At 42.0% G+C, this 21,208-nt stretch overlaps 1 protein-coding gene across 1 annotated transcript in view; it reads left to right on the top strand.

The window, feature by feature from the left end:
* STK38 (serine/threonine kinase 38) overlaps positions 1–21,208 on the top strand; it is a 1,097,533-nt gene that overhangs the window by 650,381 nt on the left and 425,944 nt on the right. The window contains exon 13 of the mRNA XM_044076623.1: positions 8,124–8,247. Coding sequence (XP_043932558.1) covers positions 8,124–8,247 — 124 coding nt within the window. The remainder of the gene's footprint in view (positions 1–8,123; positions 8,248–21,208) is intronic.

Genomic DNA, 21,208 nt, shown 5'->3' with positions numbered 1-21,208 from the left:
AAAAGTCCCAAGAGTCCATTAACAAATGGTCATCAGAAACCACAGTGTCTTTCAAGATTCTGTCCACAAAAGTGCATAAAGTATAAGTCGAGCTATTACGAGCTGATATTATAATCTTAAATGGGGGCTGTTGGATACATTTATGCACTTTTGTAATACCAAAAGCTTTAGGTATTAGGGGATGTTCTTTTTTCAAAAAATTGTGTAGTTCCTCTGAAATCACATTCTGAAAAAGGGAGTCATCCAGGAATAATTGCCCCATTCTATGTGCCAAATACACCTCATTTTTTGATGAAATCTGGTATTTGTCCGTGTCTGAAAATGCCATACTAAGTTGGTTAACATAGTCTGTACTATTAAAGAAAACTGCCCCCCCCTGCCCTTGTCAGCCTTCATAATTCTATCTGAATTATCAGTTCTAAGTTGGTTCACCAGAGTTTGTTAGTTCTTGGTGAAATTTTTTACGTCCATAATTATTAAATTCACTATAAATGTCACACTCACATACGTTTTCAAAAGCTTGCACAACTGGATTTAATGGGGGATTAAAACAACTTTTCTTTTTTAACTTATGGTTTTCCAGATCACCTTCCTGCCCCTTAAACAAAATTTTAAAGTTTAATTTTGTAGTGTACAATTTAGGTTCAGTGACAACATCCACTGTGTCCAGCCTAAAAGTGGGTACAAATTTGAACCCTTTCCTTAAAAGAAAAATAGGTTGCATCAGTCTCATGCTCTGTGTAGTTGTAAATATTAAAACTTTCCATAGAAAAACATTTGCCTTCATGGCTAACCTTAATAACCTTCCCCATCACTTCGATGGTCTATCTGTATGTATTCCTAAATCATCCCGTTTTTGCCCCTGTTGTTGTTTCTTGGTGAATGTAGGTTCCCTAAAAAACTTTGTGTATTCCTAGTTTCTATATGCTCAGACATTCTCAAGGGTGGGTAATTTGTTTCATATTGGTTTTGTGTTTGACCATAACTAATTTGCCCTTCATCATAAAACTCCTCATTAAATACTGGATTTAACTGTGGACGTTCCCATCTTCAAAGTGAATATTTGTTTCAGCCCCCAAAAACCATCTTAAGCATAGGGTACACTTACTTTTTCAAGTAATCATTGTCGTCTCTTAACAGTTTTTTTACTCTTATGCTCCAAATTAAGCTTTACACTACTCTCTACCCTGTCAAAAATCCACTCATAGTGTACAGTATTAACTTCAAACGACACGTCATTTATAAGTAATACATTCATTTTATCTAGTTCTTCTAACATAATTTTGATACGTTTATTAGTTTTAATAATAAAATCAATTAATTCAAGACCAAAACAGTCAAATAAAGCATATAGCTCATCCAAGTTACAGTCACTAGCCACCATCCCATTAGGAAATTTAAACATTCCAAGTCCTTTAGGAACATGTCTTTTTTTGTAACTCTCTTGTAGGTACAAATTATTGCACTGAATGCCATGTACCTTTTGCAACAGATTCTCAAAGTCCTTCATTGTGGCATTAAAAGTTTTAAATTCTTGTCCTGCAGCTTGCTGCAACTCAGTTTCAGGAAAAGAAACATCCCTCGTAATCCATTCTTTGAAATTCCTGGGTGTCTTATTAAAGGACCACTGTGTGATTCTGAACATGTCTCCTCATTTTGTATAGGTGTTTTTCCCCTATCTTTTGATTCTATCACTGTAAAATGTTATTACTGCTAGTGAAATCATAACTTTGACTATTTTTCATCAGCCATCCCATATGGGTCTCCGTTACTGCCAACCATCTTCCATCTTATAACTATCTCGCGGTGCTGCTTAGAATGTACGGGCGCTGCAATGCTTTGATAATGCCCCTTGTTTTCCCCTATTTTCCTGCTGAAGTACCGCCCCCTCCAGTCCTTTCGCCCTGGAAGCACCTCTTTAAATTATGTACGCAGAAGATCCTTCTCCTTCATGCAGTAAAAACAAGATGGTGTTTGCATTTGTTTTTTTTAAAGTTCTGTAATGCCATCAATAGTTCAATACATATCTGCAAGCTGTTGCGTTACAGAACATTAATACTTTAGACATACAGAGCTTCCCACGTTCACCTTACTACAACAAAACTTCACTCGAGCTGTTGTCCTCATGCTCCACCCCCGACTGCTTTAACTAAGAACTAGGAACTAGAAATATGTTTCCCCTAGGAAACCAAACAGTACACTATTTTTGTTCTACTATATATGTGTAACATGCGGTCATTTCATAGCTTTCTGATGTTACTGCTTTGTAGAGCATGGCAGAGTTTTCCTCACTTGTCTCATTATGTTTTGATTTTACATTTAGTAAGGTCCGACGTTCAAGTTTTCTACTTAAAAAAAAATAAATAAATCATGCGAAGCATGTTCTGTTGGCCTTATTATAGAATCTTCCCTTTTTAATCACTACTTAATATTTGTTCTGATTTTTTTGTGGCAAGATGTTAATAACTATATTCACTGGGAATAGTCGCTTCAGTTAGTTACCATTACCACAACCGCGAGTATTACGTGGTTATGTTAACTAACTTTTTAACAGAAAGAAACTTCAAGGTACTATCTGCTGCACTTATGCTTATTTTCGTTAACTTCTTTTTTTTTCATTTTAAGCTTAAAAAAAATGCAAAGCACCATATGCACATAGCAGTGTTATGCATTTAGACAAAGAACCAAAATAAGCAAACTTATTATTGGTCAAATTCAAAATATGTTGCAAGGAATGCAGACACGTTGGTCAGTGCTGTTTGTTTATTTTTTTATAACTCCAGACTCTTGACATATATTGAAGTGAACTGGTGTGTGTTAGTGTGTATGTATAATATATATATATATATATATATATATATATATATATATAGAGAGAGAGAGAGAGAGACACACACATACATACACACTAGCAAAAGCAAGAAAAACTTCAAGATGGAATTCAATACTTTCAAACAAACCCTACTGTGACTAGCCCTCTCAGAGATCTTCTATCTGTGTTGTAATTGCTGATGATGGGATTGCAAGGTGTAATGATGTGCTAATGGCTTGTATTTTATTATACAAGTGCCAGTATGCACATGTTAAGATCACCACTTGTGAAGGTTCATTTAACTAGATTATTTTCTAAAGCAGTGGCTCCTGATGAGACATCTTTGTTTCCCGCTTTGACATCTGAAAGGCTGCATAATAGTTTACAGCTAAATTATAAACAACTAATCCCTGCAGTTGATCTACAATTTGATTTTGATGCTGTTGAACTTAACTATATTTTTTATCGTAGATGTTGACTTGCTTAGTCCTGAAAATGTCACAAGGCATAATTTGTAGTATTCTTCATGTGGGGAAGCTCCCCCTCTTCCCACTTCTGTTAATCTCCCAACACCTTAGACGGGTGTTGTTCCTTTTTGTTGTCTGCTTAGGTTTAGAACTTTTCTGTTTTTAATTTTATGCTAATAAAGCCTCACTTTTCTAAGGACCTGCTTAAACCATGAAAGAAACCATGTAAATGTTAGGTAGCTGCATCACTTCCAATGACCCAACAATAGGTTACAATACTCTTTGGCAGTGCATCTTCCTCTGCAGCTCTCTCGAAATATTTGGAGGCATTCATAGATGATTATCAGAATTTGCCATGCCTCAAAGTCAAATTAGTGGTATCCATTAGAATTTGCATGCGCAAGCAGGTGGTTATAGATGGAAGTGAGGGCGCACATGTTCCAGTTCTATGCGCCAGTGAGATGATTCCGTCATGCAAGTTGTCATACAGGGTGCGTGCACAGTGTGTCACATCTGCTTTGCTGTGAAGGTGACATCTACCTTTGTGTGGATGACAGCCATTCACATCAGTTAAGCAATACCCATTGTGACACCAATTGCAAGCAGTTAGCTGGAGACAGCATTCTGACAGCCAATGGCCCACCATTCATAACCCCCATTTGTGTGATTTTTGAAGTTGCCACTAACTACTGCAGGAGCATGAGCAAAAGATAAGGCTGCTTCTTCAATGGTCTATTTCTCCAAATGTTTTAGTTGTCTTCTAGTGTGACAGGAGTTCATAGGTTCATAGGTGTGTATTTGGCTAATGGGCCTGGAGCCTTTACAAGCCTAGCCCATAATACCCTGGCATCGTGCCACCCGACCTTAGTTCCCAGTGCCTCTGTCGAGTAGAGCTATTTGAGTGATCCCCAGGGTGAATTTTCTATTTCCCATCCACTCATCAAGATCTCTCTTGAAGAGGGCCAGTGAGTTGCTCTGTTTGACATGTATGGGAAGTCTATTCCATAACATGGGCAGTCTCTGGGTTATGAACCTGTCCTTCCAGCAGATTCTGTTGATTGTGATAATGAGGTTGAGGTCTCTGGAGCATGTGGTGCAGAGGGATTGGGATTTCTTTAGATGTAGCATTTCTATCAGAGCTAGGTCAGACATGGCTTTGTAAGTCAAGCAGAGATCGCCTCTAAGTAGGCGATATGAAACCGAGAATATTTGGAGATTTTGAGTCTGTCCATATAGGACAAGTGTTTAAGGCCTAGGATCCTCTTTGTGAATTACTTTTGCGGTCTCTCCAGTTGTTGCAGGTGTCTAGTGAGGTACATGCCAAACGGGGATTTGTTCTCTATGATTGGCCTAATGAGGGAAGAGTAGAGGGAGACAATAACCTCTTTCTTCCTGGATGCAAAACCCTTAGTAATGACGTGCCACATATAAGGGCTTTCTGACCACAGTGGCAATGTGGTGGTCAAAAGAGAGGTTGCTGGCAACCTGTGTTCCCAGATCTTTTATAACGCCTTCTGTGTTCAGTGAACTACCATTGATTTGGTAATTTATGGGAACTGGGTTTTTCCCAACGGGGATGGCAACACATTTGGCCATGGTTCTGACACCAGTAGTTGGTCTCAGTGAGGCCTTTCTGTAGGATGTCAACATCACTTGGGGAGTTAATAATGGCTCCGGACTTGAAAAATCATGTGCGAACTTTGTCAGCTAGAGTCCCTTCATGTTGGCCTGGACTTCTGAGAAGCAGACACCAAACAGGAGAGGACCCAGGACTGATCCCTGTGGGACTCCACTCATGAGTGGTCGGCAGTCTGACTTGGAGTCCGCTACTTTCACACTGTGGGTTCTATCTGCGAGCTAGTTTGCAACCCACCTAGTGATATAGGGGTTGATGCCTAACTTAGTGAGTTTTTCTATGATTCCTGGGTGGGGAATGGTATCATAGGCCTTGGACAGATCAAGGTAGACTGTATGAACCACATTGCCTTCATCCACAGCCCTGGTGACTGACTCGAAGTCGACCAAGTTGAGCAGGCATGAACTACCCTTCACAAAACCAAACTGTGTGAGATCCAGAGTTTGGAGATTCCCTATATCCTTGTTTATTAGGTCCATGTTAATGCATTCTATAGCTTTGCATATCAGACTTGTCAGGGTAATGGGGCAAAATGCACAGGATTGATAAATATCACTAAAACAACACATAAAATATATACTTTTATCAACGTTTTTCCTGATGGCTTTAGAAGCAGTAATTCTTGTAGCCAGCCAGAGGTGAAGGCACAAGATGTTTAAAAACAGAGCCGAGTCATTCAGGGAGAGCAGGGCATTATGGGAAGAGAGATTATTAAAGCTGCTCTAGGCTAGAGCGTTTAAACTGCTAGGTCGGATCCAGCAAGTGGCTCAAAGACCTGTATGCTGTATTGGACAAACTGAGATGAAAGGATATATTATTTAAGTACATAACTTTCACTTTTCTCTTGTCTTGATGTAGCTGCTGTATATTTTTATTTTTTATTTTTTATCAGATGTTTTTATCTGGACATTAATTTCTATCTACTGCTGTTGCTGAAGAACTGATTTGTGATTGGTCCTTTTCTCTTTCATGACAACTGAGTATCATTTTTTCATCTGGCAAAACATCCAGAAACATTGTATTTATCCTTTGTTGACATGGTTAACCACCATCATGGCAGTTTTCTCTTGCTGTTTTAGAACTACTATGAGGGATTTCATGTGCTTTTTATTATTTGCTACTGACGAGATTCTGGAATAACTTATGTTGTCATCCTAATGGAGTTCCATCCATGACCTGTTGTCTCCATTAATTTTCCTGGGCTCCTGCTTTTTTTCTTTTAATGTGACATCTGTTTGACATGTTTTGCTAATGATGCTGCTACATAGAGCTTTGATTAGAGTACTGAGCTATAAATGACCTGCATCTTACAGCCCTTGGTTTGATTTTCCCAGGGTCCTCCTACACAGTCATGACTGACAAACTCCATAAACCAGACCCAGTCTTACAGTCCAGCCCTGGAAATATGTTGAGTAGGTTATATATAGTGAAGTGTTAACTGAATGATCTGCGTATTACTTTGGGAAACTGTCATGTTTGCTCCATAGTAGAACTAGTAAGCTGAATTCTGAGACCTCCGGCATCAAAACCTGTTGTAAAATTCTGTAGCAAATATGGACTTGCTTGTCTGTCCATATTGAGGTGTATTAAATCAGTCCTGTTTAAACAGCTTGTTTCTTTTTCTCCAACCATCATAAAATAATTGTTATTGTTCTTCCTTCTGTTCTTGAAATGTTTCTCTTGATCTTCTAGGAAGGCTTTTACAGTCATCCATTTACCTTGTTGTGAACTAGTACCTCCTTTTGTCTGCCCTGAATCATCGGGTCTGTAATTTTGTGCATATAGAGAAAAATCTGTTGCTCATCATTCCCTCACCACTATGGTCCTTCATTAAGTGACACTAATGTAGCAGATGAGATCTTGAAATCTCTGATGTGATCCTGTGGCATAGTAGTTTACCCATTCAAAGGACTGTAGAATTTACAGCTTAGGTGCTATTGTAGAACACTTGCACCTTTCTGAAGCCAAGCTCCTTGAAGGAAATAGATGGATTTTCTTAGCCTGACCTTGAGGGTCTTCTGATGTGTAGTGATGCATGCTGTAATGCTGCTATCTAAAGAGAAGACCTTTCTGTGTAGCAACTCAGGATGTCTGGCGTATACATCAGGGCTCCAGTGACCATGCTTTTTACATTCATTATGCTATTCAGATGAGATCTTAGGGCACTGATTACTTAGGGGTGACCCAGGAGTGTAGTAGTCACATTAAGTATCTCTCATAGGAATGGTTATGGGACTACAATTTTGACCTACAGCCTGAAAACTAATTTGTGACTGATTTCTTTAACCTACTAAGCCATTCTGTTTTTCTTGATTTCCGTCCTACTGTGCAAGTGGTTTAAGTATTTTATTTGTAAAACATATAGAAGGCTCTTCAGAGGTCACTTGAATGGATTTTATTGATTACCATACAGCCAAAACAATCCAACTAAAAACGTACATAGAATACAAAAAGTCCATAACATCACTTTGATGTTATGGACTTTTTGTATTCTATGTACGTTTTTAGTTGGATTGTTTTGGGTGTATGGTGATCAATAAAATCCATTCAAGTGACCTCTGAAGAGCCTTCTATATGTTTTACTAGTCAACGTAGTTCGTGGTTTTACTTAAGTATTTTATTTGACCTTCTGCAGTTAAAAATGGTGCTTGAAAATTTTTTTTTAATTCTCAAAACTGTGGAGTTTTTACCTTTCAGTGCATGTCTCTGTTCATCTTAGATTGCATCATCTCTTCAAGTACATTGTTACTAAGTCGTCTGATTTTTGATAATCGTCCTGACTCCATACTCTGATTTGATTGCACGATTATAACTAATGTAATATGCCTTATTCTACAATTATTTCTTCCTGAGTATGCATCTTACTAGATGTTTGACTCTCAATACTAAAACTAATCCATTTTGTGGAATATGTACAATTGAAATTTAGGATTAACTTGCCATACCTTTCAAGCAGATGCTTTGAAAACAGGCCCATTATAAAATAAACTATGAGTTGTAAATAATGTTGCAATTTTAAGTACAGGATATTGTGTATTTTTGTGTTTAAAGTTGTGTAATTTACATTTTAAAGATGTATTTCAAGGGTTGATTACTTTTAATTAGTTATTTTTTTGTCATTATTTGCCTGTAGTGTTCTTTGATATTACATGCATGTGTACACCTAGACATTGCAGTGTGTTTTATGACAGTTATTTTGTTTTGGCAGGTTACCCTCCTTTCTGTTCTGAAACTCCGCAGGAAACGTACAAGAAAGTAATGAACTGGAAGGAGACTCTGACATTCCCTCCAGAAGTTCCTATTTCAGAGAAGGCCAAGGACCTTATTTTGAGGTACAGTACTTTGCAGTTTGCAGCAGTTTTGTCATTACAAGTAACATTGCCAGTGGTCTTCTAAACATTTGGGAGGTAATCAACACACACCAAATATTCCCAATACTCACAGGTGCAAGCAAATTCAACATATTTTCTTTTACTTTGGTTTTCTGTTATTAATTTTGTGGTTATGATAGGGGAACACATTTTCAGACTTTTGACATTTGAGGTTCTGGGCACATTATCTAAAGTATTGTGAGATCTTGGTGGCTGTCTAATAGACAGTTTACTCATTAGACCTTGGGCAGGAACATGGCGTGACTGAGCCATGGATTTGGTCTCCTTCGCCATAGATGTATTGGCATTTTCTTGTGCACTATGTAATATTGTCGCTGTGAAAATCCATTGCTGAGACAGAAGTTACACTGGAGTTTCCTGTCACAAAGTTTATGGGATGGAAGGGAGTAGACCCGGTATTATCATGGAGTCTGCACTTTATTGCAGTTTTCTTTTAATTATTCTTCACAAATGGGTATTTTTTGTCCATGAGGCACCAGAGAGTTACATTCAGAGCCCAGTTAAGTATGACCGAATAAGGTAGTGTCCTGAGGATTGCATCTTTTCCCAGCGTGTTCTGACCTCATCTGGTTTATCTGACTTTTTGATTAGACTGAAATGTCTATAATAGATCTGATGTCAATTTTCATTCTATCCTCACAAATGGTTTTGGATCCAATCCGTCGGATCCAACTCTGCCGATGCTACAGCTCGCAGCCACAAGATCTCTCTAGCGTCTCCCTTACCCACAATGCACCTTGCCAAATACCTCTGATCTCATTTGCCGCTTCTAACAGACTTGTACCAGTCTTTCTCAAGCCTATTAGATAAGTACAGTTTTTTTTCCCTAAAGCTGTGCTGTTTTTTTCTCCATAGTTTACATTATACGTGGTGGTGCTGCGGTAGCGTTGCCTCACAGTAAGACACTGTCCGGTTCGATTCTCAGCTAGAGCGTCTTCTGCGTGGAGACATGCGTGCTTGGGCGTACCTTCGTTGAAGGTTGTGCGTCAGGGCTGGTAACTCTGCACATAAAAATCAACTACCAATCATTAGTGGACCGGAGTTCCGCTGTGGCGACCCCTAACTGGGAAAAGACGAAAGACACAACAACAACTGTTTTTGCTGTTTGTACTTTCAAACTTCATCTTTCTGTTTTCTGCCTTATGACTTTGTCATGTTTCTGACATACTATTGTTGGTATTTCCTTGCTTCTCCTTCTGTGTTGAACTTGAAGGTTGTAATTTTTTTTGTTTACTTTTCTTCATGTGCCCTCTTTCTTATGGACCTGGTCATAGTTCTGGTTACCATTGGTGGTATTCCTTCTCCTTCCTTCAGCCTGTTAAAAAAAAAATTAATATTATCTTCATATTCATGCCTTAAATTTTTGATCTTTAGGTGGTGGTGCTGCGGCAGCATTGTTGCCTCACAGTAAGATGTTGTCCTGTTTGATTTTCAGCTAAAGCGTCTTCTGTGTGGAGACATGCGTGAATGAGCGTACCTTCGTTGAAGGTTGTGCATCAAGCCTGTCAAGTTGGTACGTAAAAATCTACCGCCAATCATTAGCGGACCGGAGTTCCGCTGTGGTGACCCCTAACTGGGAAAAGCCGAAAGATACAAGTCATTGCAGACACGATGAGCGACAAACCTGCAGGATTCAAGAAATGTTCCAAATGCAGACATAAGTTGCTTATGTCAGACACACACTCCTTTTATGTATACTGCCTGGGTCCATTACACCTACGGGAGGATTGCATGGTTTGTCACTGATTCAATCTATGAGCATTAACGGAACGTAAAAATTAATATTAAAAGGTCTCCTTCCTTACTTTAGAGAAGTCGTATCCCAGTCTCCAAAGTTGAAGCCCTCCACTTCGTCAAAATCCTTCTCTGACTCCTCATGGAAACGGACTCCTAAACTTCCAGTCTCAACCTCGAAACAGAAAGACAAAATTTTTGGATTCGACTGTTATATTGGATCCTACTACCTCAAAAACAGTTTGTGGTTCCGGCTCTATCAAAGTCGGATCGGACACAACCTTTGGAGATTCTCCAGTCTCAACCTCGAAACAGAAAGACAAAATTTTCGGATTCGACTGTTATATTGGATCCTACTACCTCAAAAACAGTTTGTGGTTCGGCTCTATCAAAGTCGGATCGGACACAACCTTTGGAGATTCTCCAGTCTCAACCTCGAAACAGAAAGACAAAATTTTCGGATTCGACTGTTATATTGGATCCTACTACCTCAAAAACAGTTTGTGGTTCCGGCTCTATCAAAGTCGGATCGGACACAACCTTTGGAGATTCCCTATTGTCCTCATAACTAGATACTCTCAGTCAGTTGACCCTGTATCAGACAGGCTTCCATCTCCTTTTCTGCAGAGACCAGCATCCCCATCCATTTATTCTGCTCATTCTTTTAGAAGTCTCACAGAAGATGATGTGGAGAGAGTGGTGTGGAAGACTCTCTCAGCTCAGGGGCAGATTTGTCTTGCCTCAGCGCCTAATCCTCTGAGTCAGGTAGTTCGATCTTCCACCACATCACCCCTGCAAGTTCCTCCTCTAACTCCATCTGCTGTTTTAGAGTTCCAGCATCCCAGTTGTCTGGATCAGTCCATCTCTGATCTGAGGATCTCTGTGTCATCAGGTCAGACATCTTCTCTTAGACCTATCTTTTCAGATCAGGAGAGCTCTTGAAGTCGAAACCTGCCTGCTGGGTCTGAGGTACAGCATTTGACTCAGAAGTTTTCAGAGTCATCTCTGTGCCTCAGCACTGGACAGTTTGGCCCAGCTTTTTTCTCTGGGGTAGTGCCAATGGATTGGAGAGCGGTGACTATTCGAAACCCAGTTTCTCGGATCAGAGCCTCTCTCTGGGACCTTCGAGCTCTGCCTTCAAGGCTGTGAAGAGAGTGTTCGTTGCCTCGGCAGATTTGACAGAGCCTTCCCACTCGGATGCTACCCATTCTGTGATGCCCCAGAGTCTGGAGCCTCAACTACTCTCTCAGTGAGGACATCCTGTACTGAAACCTCAGGTTTCCCCTTAGGGAATTGATTTCTTCTTCTGAGACTTCCCCAGATCATCCCACTGAGGAAGTACCCAGGAAAAAGACATGCAAGAGGTAGCACCTAAACACCTCTTAGGAGTCCATCACCAAAGATGGATTTCAGCGAAGGTTAAGGGTCCCCACAGTCACCTCCTGAAGATGTTCACTTTGGAAACATGCTATAGATCCTGAAACAGAGAGGTGGCTGGACATCCACCAACCCTACACCAGAGGAATCCATTCTTCTTAGAAGCTTTCTGTGCAGGACCCTCTACTTCCTGGGCGACTCCACCCGCTGATGAGCTCGTAGACATAATCTGTAAGCAGGCATGGAATGAGCCTGACTCCACAGAGCTAATACCTCGGAGACCAGACAAGATAAAAAGAGGTTCCAGTTGACACCATGGTCATTGCGGTGGCCACAAAGAAGGAAATAGCCAAGAGTTCCACTGTCCATCCCCCCAACAGGGAGTCATAGGCAGTGGACAGACTGGGGACGCATTGTCTTTGCTTCAGTGACCTTTGTATTATGATCGCTGAACTGTCTGGCACATTTTTTTGGACTTCAAAGAGATGTGACCAGAGAGTCATCAGATAGTCTCTCAAGAACCTTATCTGCAGAAGGTAAGGATTCCGTAACTTCTCAGTTTGCAGTCCTACAGGCCATTTCCAGTAGCTCTATAAGGTTAATTTTCAGCATGGTGGAAGAAACCTCAAGACCGGCGGGTTCAGGCATTTCCATGAGGAAGCATGCTTGGATGTGCTTATGTGACTTTGCGGAGCCATTTAAGTCCAATTTCTTCAATACTTCCTTTGATGGAACTACCCTTTTTGGCTGTAAAGTGAAAGCAGTTTTCTCCAGGTGTGAGAAAGAGAAGACCTTGTCTGCCATGGGCATACACCCCCCCCCCAAGAGATCCTTCTCCAGGAGTCAGTGGATTGGTCAGAAAATGTGGTACAAAAAATACCAAGGTCCATTCCGTGACACATTTGGAGAAAGTGCTTCCTGAGGCAGGGGAGGGGGGGGACTCCAATGGAGGTCAACTTCCTTGTTGCAGAGGTGGCCCACAAAATCAGGGTTCACGAACATCTTTCTTCAATAAAACCTACCCGAACTCCTGAATTGGAGGCCTGACTGTCCACCTCTGGAGACGGTCCGGGAAGATTGTCCCTGCACCTGAGAGCCTGGCTAGAATTAACAAAAGATACTTGGGTGCAGAGGATTATATCCAGAGTTTATATAATATTTTAACTTCCACCCCCAATTCCCAGGAAAATCCCAGATGTTCCACCCAGTCAGAGGGATCAGAGTTCAGATTCGAAAGCTTTAGAAAAAAAGTCATCTAAGTGGTCCCACCAGGTCAGATAGCATCCAAAACTTACTCAGGGTTCTTTTTAATGACAAAAAAGACAGGCGACTGGTGACTAATCTTGGATCTCACAAATCTAAACATGTGCGTCAAACCAAGTTCCGAATGGTCACGGTTCAGTCCATTCTCCCTTTTCTGGGAAAAGATGACTGGATGTGCTTGATAGATCTCTGTAAAGAAAATGAAAACATTGTCCATGTTAGCATGTCTGGCAGGAGATTTGTTTATATTCTCAGATTAACTGGCATTCTATGCCAGCATGTCTAATTGTGAAAATGTAAATGAGTTTTTTAAATGTTGAGTATTTCCCTGCTTATACAAAATGTTCAAAGAATCTGTCTGTATTTTGATACAGTTCTAATTGCACGTTTGTGAGGGACATTCTAAAGTACTGTGGGGGATCAGCTGAAGAGTTGGTGATGTCATTAGAATGTTCCTGGTTGCTAAGTAATAATTTGGACAGCTGATTGACAGGAAAAATAACTTTTTCAAACAGCTGTTTTTAAAATTTAGATAGTTAAGACTGTTAAGCTGTATCGTTAAAGTACTGAGCAGTTTGTGAAGAGTTGCAGTCACAGTGTTATGCAGTGATTCCCAAAGAAAAAAACTCACCAAAAACTGTAAGCTTGCTTTTGCTTTGCTGTTGTGTTCGATTAGATCAGGTACATTAATCTCTAGTTATATTAGGAAAGTTTAGTTATTCAGATATATCCTGTAGTTTAATTTTACATATCTGGTGATTGAATTCTGGTGTTTATTGAAAGTTATTGATTTCCATTCTTGTAATCATTTTACTTATTAAATGTTTTCATTAAGTTTACATTGTGGTTGGAAATTGATGTTTTTCTTTAGAGATGTGTGTGTTTATACCTGCTTGATACTCCCCAGGTCCCCTCGAAGGCCTGGCTGCTCTGGTCATAGCTATCATTTATTTTGATATTGAATTTTCATTTGGACACCACCCCTTTAGAAGGGCATGAAGGCACTCTGATTGGTGGCAGCAGTACCATATTATTTTGGAGAAGGGACACTGCTGGAAATCTGTGTCAGGCTTTCCCAGAAGTGTTTGGATGTGTGGGATTTAAATTTACTTTGTGAGTATATCAGAGGTTTTAAACTGGGACACATTGCTCTGAAGTGTGTAATAAGGAGTTACATTAGGGGTGGACAGAGGTATATATTCCAGTCCTGGGAAAATAGAGCATGTTCGTGTTGTATTTGGAAAAATTGTGAAATATTACTCCTGTTTAAGTGACAATGTCATATTGGAGTCAATAGTGAGGATTGAAGCTCCCTTAGTTACTGACCCTTATAGTAGGGGACTTCACATTAATTGTTGGTAGTCCGGTGGGATATATCTTAACGTCACAATCTCCAGGATGCCTACTATCACATAAAGATGAACAGGCTATCCAGGAAGTACCTATGCTCCTGGTTGGGAGCCAGTCATTACCAATTCCAAATGCTGTCCTTTGGACTCGCCACCGCCCCCACAGTATTAACCAAATGCATGGCAGTACTAGCAGCACACCTCAGACTGCAGGGATTCTGGGTGTTTCCCTACCCGGACACCAGGCTCAGTACTGCTGCTACCAGGCATCAACTCATAGTCAAGGGATGAGGTTCTCCACACCTGTGCTCTCCTAGGAATAAACATAAACTACAACAAATCACAACCTAAGCCAGCTCAGACATTGGAATTTATTGGAGCACTGCTCAACACAGACAGCCATTGCTTCCCTTCCACCACGCCGAGTTCTAACTATAATGTTACAAGTCAAGAAGGTTGTAGACAATACATCGATCTCAGCCAGCACAGTCCTCTGAATTCTGGGTCTCATGGCTGCAGCGATAACCTTAGATGTTAAGTTGTCTATCTCGCCTTCGTTCTTGCTGGTTGGGTCCGACTCAGCCATCTTCTATAGCTCGAGAGCTGTTTACTGGCTTGAGGCTAACCCTTATCCCATGATGCCTAGCGATAGCTACCCAGATCTCATTTGCCGCTTCAGCTGCGAGGTGTCGTTTTTCTGGCTCAGGCTCGTATAAAGTTTTTTTTTTTTTTTCTATAACTTTTTTACTTTAGAATTCTATATTTTCAGTGTTTTATTGTTAACGTTTAGTCTTGTTTTTGGGATAGCTAGTGTTTAATTGTAGTATCCCTTCCTTTCCTTGTAGAACCCATTTAACTTAGAGTTCTCCCTCGCCCCTCCCCCCATCCTCTTCTTGTCAGGTTAGCCGTTTAGGTTAGAGGCTTTCCTTCTACCTTTCTTTCATAGGCTAGCCGTTTAAGTTAGAGTCTTTCCTATTAAAAAAAAAAAAAAAAAACTTTAGCTATAGTCTTTGTAGTACAGTGTGTTTTTTGTGTAGACTGTATTTTGCTTTGGTAGCTGTGGTTGTATGTGTTGTTTCCTTCTTTCAAGATGTCAAAGGAATCCAAAGTGTCTGGATTCAAGAAGTGTGACTCATGCTGTCAGAAAATGTCTCTGACAGATGGGCACACTTCTTCCGTCTCTTGTTTAGGCACTGTGCACCTGCAGGACTCTTGTTCCATCTGCCATGCATTTAGTTCAAGAGTCCTGCAGGAGCGTAAGAATAAGCTTATTCTTAGGGGTCTTTTAAAACCCCAGGATTCACTGGCCAAGAGCTCTCAGCCTGTGAAATCCCCTAAATCTACCAAGCTGTTGGCTCCAAGTTCGGAGCCGTCCTCGGTTCAGACTCTACCTTCTACTTTGGTTCGGCTGGCACCGATAAGACCATCTCCCCGTCGGCTTCATCAGAAACTTTGGAGCCTTCGCAGAGCCACAAGGGGCTGAGGTCCCCTTCATTGGAATCCGTACATTTGGCTCCTCTGTCTCCTTTGCTTCAGAGCGAGCGCAGTCACCGATCCTCTCACTCCTCTCGATCCTCTAGACTGTCAGATCACAATGTAGAGAGAGTGGTCAGTAAGTTGCTAAAGTCACAGGCACTTGCCAAGATTTTGTCCAGCCCTCGTCAACAGGTGTCTGCTCTGTCCACTTCTATCGATGTTCCTCCTCCAACCCCAATGAGTTCGTAGCCAGAGTTGGTTGGGGTTCAAGTAGTGGAACCGTCTGCTCCGATAATTCTCTCGCCTACTGTTCCGACGTCGGCTCCTATCCCCTCAATGGTGCCATCCTTCGAGGGATCTGGGCACCGGGGTTCCCTCTGCTCCGAGGGGGTGAGTGGCATCGGACCCTTGTCCGACCCCATTCTCCCTCTCGGAGCTTCGGCGCAGGTGAGCTCTGATCCTACATTGGCCTCTGAGCCGTCTCCCTCGGTGCGGAGAAAGATTCCGATTTCCTCAGAACTGGAGCTTTCTCTGCATCGTGGCAGTGACGCCTTTGATATCATGAGGAGTGTGCTGGGCACTGAGTCAGCTCCACTATCGGCCCCACCGGCTCCGTCCCCTGTAGTGCCTGTGCCAACCTCTGCTCCTCCTCCAGACCCCAAGCGTAGGGAACCGGCACTCCAGGGCACCCCATTGGGTGTTTCCTCTTCTTCCGAGGCCTCCCCTGATCATTCAGAGGAGCCCCCTCGTAAGAATAAGTGCAAGAGGAAGCACATTGACTCCCCTGAGTTTGTCACTTCTGATACAGACTTAGATGATTCGGAAGGGTCCCCGAGATCCCCCTCTGAAGATGTTTCCTTCTCGGACATCCTAGAAATGCTTAAGCAGAGGGGAAACTGGAATCCCCTAGCCCCTACCGAGGATGAGTCTATATTTTGGGATGCGTTCAGTTTTCGACCTTCCACCTCCTGGGTTTCTCCACCTTTCGATCCACTTATGGCAGTGGTGGCTCGAACGGCTTGGTCAGCTCCGGATGCAGTGGAACCAACTGCGAGGAGACCTGGCAAATTCATCACAGCACCCCAGGATAAGCAGTTCCTTACCAAAGGTGTTCCTGTTGATGCCATGGTGGTAGCAACAGCCACCAAAAAAGTTAGCGGAGACTTCTTCGTCTGTCTATCCTCCTAACAAGGAGTCTAGGACCATGGACAGGTACGGGAAGCGAATGTTCACTTCAGCGACCTTTTCTATGAGGTCACTGAACTACTTATGTCATTTTACCCAGCTTCAGAGGGATCTACTTAAAGAGCTCGGAGCTACCCTTCAAGATCCATCAGCTGAAGGTGGCTCAAGCTAAAGTAGCTTCCCAGCTGGCGACGCGTAATTCTGTAGTTAACTCCTCCATGAGGCTCATTTCCTATGCAGCCGATGGTGCGAGTAGAGCCGCAGGTATGGGTGTGGCCCTTAGGAGGCATGCATGGATGCGGCTGTGTAATTTTGCGGAACCCTTTTGAGCATCATTCACCAACACCCCCTTTGATGGTTCCTTTCTTTTTGGGCCACAGGTGAAAGACACTTTGACTAGGTGTGAGCAAGAAGGCAAGACTCTCTCTGCCATGTTTTTCCACTCCTAGACCCTACCCCAAAGTTCAGAAGAGTGGCAAAATGCGGTTCCGAAAATCCCAGGGAGCCTTGCCTGACACACGTAGCGATTTTTCCTCCAGGGGCAGAGGGGGAAACAATAACAACAGACACCGCCCTCATGGCAGAGGGGGTCCGCAGAACCAGGGCAACAGAGAATCTTTCTCTGATAAGCCCTTTCAGCATCCCTGAAGGGTTGCCCGGCTGCTCACCTTTAGAGGCAGTTGGGGGAAGACTTTCAGTGTACCCAAAAGCCTGGCAAAATTTAACGCAAGACAGATGGGTACGGTCCATTATATCCGGAGGTTACAAAATTCCCTTCTGTCAACCCCCCTTACCGTCAAGGAAATCCCTTCCAGATGTTCCACCCAATCTGAAGGACCAAGCAGTAATAGAAGTTTCAAAACTGCTAGAAAGTGAGTCATCCAGGAAGTCCCAGCAGACCAGCACGGATCCAGAACTTACTCAAGGTTCTTTTTGGTACCAAAAAAGACAGGGGACTGGAGACCGATTCTGGATCTCAGCAGACTAAACAGGTCTGTACAAAGAACAACGTTTTGGATGGTCACGCTACAGTCCATTCTACCCTTTCTGGGTCAGGACAATTGGATGTGCTCGATAGATCTTCAGAACGCGTACTACCATATCAAGATGGACAGGCGGTCCAAGAGATTTCTTCGCTTCCGGCTGGGAGCCAGTCATTACCAGTTCAGAACTCTGCCCTTTGGTCTCACCACAGCCCCCAGTGTGTTCACCAAATGTATGGCAGTGGTCACGGCTCACCTGAGCCGTCGCGGATTCCAGGTGTTTCCATCTCTAGACGACTGGCTCCTCACGGCTACTACCAGGCATCAACTTCTACAAGCCGTGGACTACACAATCACAGTCTGCTTCCAGCTAGGCATTGCAATAAACTTCGAAAAATCTGCCTTGTTGCCCTGTCAATCTATCACCTACATAGGAGCAGACTTAGACACAAGGAACATGCCCGCAAGGCTACCGCACAGAAAGGGTGTCTACAATTCATCAGCAAGTACAAATTCTAATGCAGAGCAAAAGAATCCAAGTCAGGTTCGTCCTTCAAACTCTGGGTTCCATGGCAGCAGCCATTCTTCTAATCCCACTGGCCCGCTTTCACATGAGGATCCTTCAGTGGCTTCTGTTCACACAGTGGTCTTTCCAACAGCTGCCCATGTCTCACATGATCATGATTACAGAAGCATGCAAAAGGCACCTTTCCTGGTGGATGGTCTCCCCACTAGTGACTCAGGGCAGACCCTTCATTCAGCCCCCTCCAGTCGCCAGTGACCACAGACGCCTCCCTGATAGGGTGGGGGGGCATTATCAGGGCAGGACAGTCCAAGGCACTTGGCAGCCTCACGAGTACCATCTGCAAATAAACATCCTAGAAATGAGAGCCTTGCTCCTAGAGTTGCAAGCCCTTCAGGACTCTCTTCCTTCTGGGACTATTGCAATTCAAACAGACATGTCAGTGGTGTGGTACATCAACAAGCAGGGCAAAGTACAAATTACATCAGTTTGGACATTTATAGACAATTGCGTTTTTACCTGCACAGGACTAAGGAAATAAGGAAGTCGGACCAACTATTCCTTTCCCATGCTCTAGGCAAACAAGGTCTCCCAGTTTCCAAGGTAACATTATCCAGGTGGTTGTCTCACAATACTTTCATTTATCAATTAAGGAACAAAGAGTTACCTATCAAACCGAAAGGTCATTCTACTAGGGCCTTGGCCACCTCTGTAGCCTTCCAGTCTAGGTTGCCCATGGATTCTATCTGTGCAGCTGCTACGTGGGCAAATCCTCATACCTTTATTTCTCATTACAAGCTAGATATGGTCTCCAGGAGCAGAACTGACTTTGGTTCCACTGTTCTGAAGAGTTTGTTCCAATGAGCCACCCAGGATTGTAGGTGCTAGGGACGCTGTCCCAACCAGCAAGAATGAAGGCGAGATAGACAACTTAACATAAAGAAGTTGTGTACCTACCATACCGTTCCATGTTAGTTGTCTTCATCTCACCTTCATTCTTGCGTCCCACCCTCCGTCCCCTTGTCCTATTGGACCGAGCGGAGTTCTGGTTTCACTGGCTGAGTGTTCTCTGATTTGTTTCCTCTACTGACTTGGAGAGTATGACAGGTTTATTTGTTTGGACAGGTTTATTCTCTGGCTATGTCTGGGGTTAGCTATTTCAAACGAGATTTGGGTAGCTATCACTAGGCATCATGGGATAAGGGGTAGCCTCGAGCCAGTAAACGGCTCTCGAGCTATAGAAGATGGCAGAGTCGGAGCCGAGGATCAGCTCCAATCCCAACCAGCAAGAAAGAATGTGAGATGAAGACAACTAATATGGAACGTTATGGTAGGTATATAACTTCTTTTTTCCCTAGATGCACCAATTTGCTCACCCAGTATCTCTGATAGAGTAGTCTGCAGGGAATCTTAAAAAGTCTGCCAATTCATTGCACTCCCATAAAATATGCTCCCAATTTGCCTCTCTTCCCCATCACATCTCCAACATTTGCTGTCTATCTCTTGAGTCTACTTTGGGTATAAAAATACCAATGTAAACATTACCTAGCACAAATCCTAAATTTTTTAGATTTTGTTGCTTGTTTGGGAGACATACATATATCCTCATTGTTTCTTTGTGAAATGCTTATCCAGTCTGTCTTCTAACCCCCTCCTCTGATTAAAATATTGCATAACTGTAAGGATCATACACTCAAATTATTCCTTTAACAGCAACTTCTGTTCTAAATTCTACTAAAAACTCTACCAGTGCTGGTCTTTCATTTAGGACCCACCCCCCACTATTTCTTTCTCCTGGCCTGTTCTGTTCTCAGATAAGAATCCTTGATATGGAAGGCAATCTCTAACCTGCAGTCCAAATAAATTCTTGGCATCATTCCATTTTATTACCTTTCCCTCTCTAGTTATTTACTCCCAATACCTTGGTTCCTTTGCCAGTTTTCTCCAAAAAACTCCAGCTCCCTCTTGCCTATTGTCTGTATCCCTAATTGCAGTCATCCCTATCAGCAGAATCTAATTTCTCCATTCCCGTGTTGGGTTAGTTCTTAGAATACTTTATGCTACTTTAAGAATATAATATTCTGTATGATTATTGTTCTCCTTAAAGATCTGCATCTAAAATTCCAGTCTCTACTTGTTTCTTGTTTTTAAACACCTTTATTGAATTATTACTTGTGACATAGGCAAATTTACATTTATACAAAAGTAATCAAACTATATTAAATTAACATTAACAAACATTATGCTGCACATATATCGCTATATATATCATATAATCCAAGCAACATTACATAAATTCAATTCCTGCCCCCATTTTTAAACAAGAAACATCTTTATTAAACCATCACTTGTGACATAAGCAATCATACATATTTGTAAATAAAAACAAACCACACCGATACAATCCTAGTTGCAAGCATTTTACATCACAAGCCATACTGACACACTCCCACTTGCAGACATTGTACATCACTTATAATCTACCCAGTCATTTTCAGTCAGAGTACATAGCTCATTTAAGTCCTGCCTTCCTTTAAACCTCATTCCTCCCCTGTATGTATTGTTCCCACAATTCCCATTTTTCCTATGCAATTTATTCCTGCTCCTGCCCTTTTCTAAAGATCTCAATTCCAGTTGTTTTTATCTCTGTTACTATATTCAATAATTCTAAAATAGTTGGTTTAGATTTTAATTTCCTTTTTCTAGTAAATGCTTTTTGTGGCAACCACCATAATTAGTCTAAGCAAGGCTTTACTGTGTCTAGGCAATTCTGATTCTGTATCATAGCTCAAAAAATCATTTCTTTAGTCACACCTATTTGCAAACCCAGTATATCTGATAGTGCAGTCTACAGGGAATCTTTAAAGTCTGCCAACTCATTACACTCACACAAAATGTTCCAAGTTACCTCTATTCCTCATCACACCTCCAACACCTGATGTCTGCACGAGGAAGACTTCCTTGGAGTCTGCTTGGGGTATAAAAGTGCCTGTGTAAATACTTACAAGCAA

The sequence above is a fragment of the Protopterus annectens genome, chromosome 7.part0, assembly GCF_019279795.1.
Source record: "Protopterus annectens isolate FY-2018-M chromosome 7.part0, PAN1.0, whole genome shotgun sequence".
In the NCBI taxonomy this organism is placed as follows: domain Eukaryota; kingdom Metazoa; phylum Chordata; order Ceratodontiformes; family Protopteridae; genus Protopterus; species Protopterus annectens.
The sequence above is the reverse complement of the archived record's forward strand: the minus strand, read 5'-3'. Positions and strand labels throughout refer to the sequence as shown.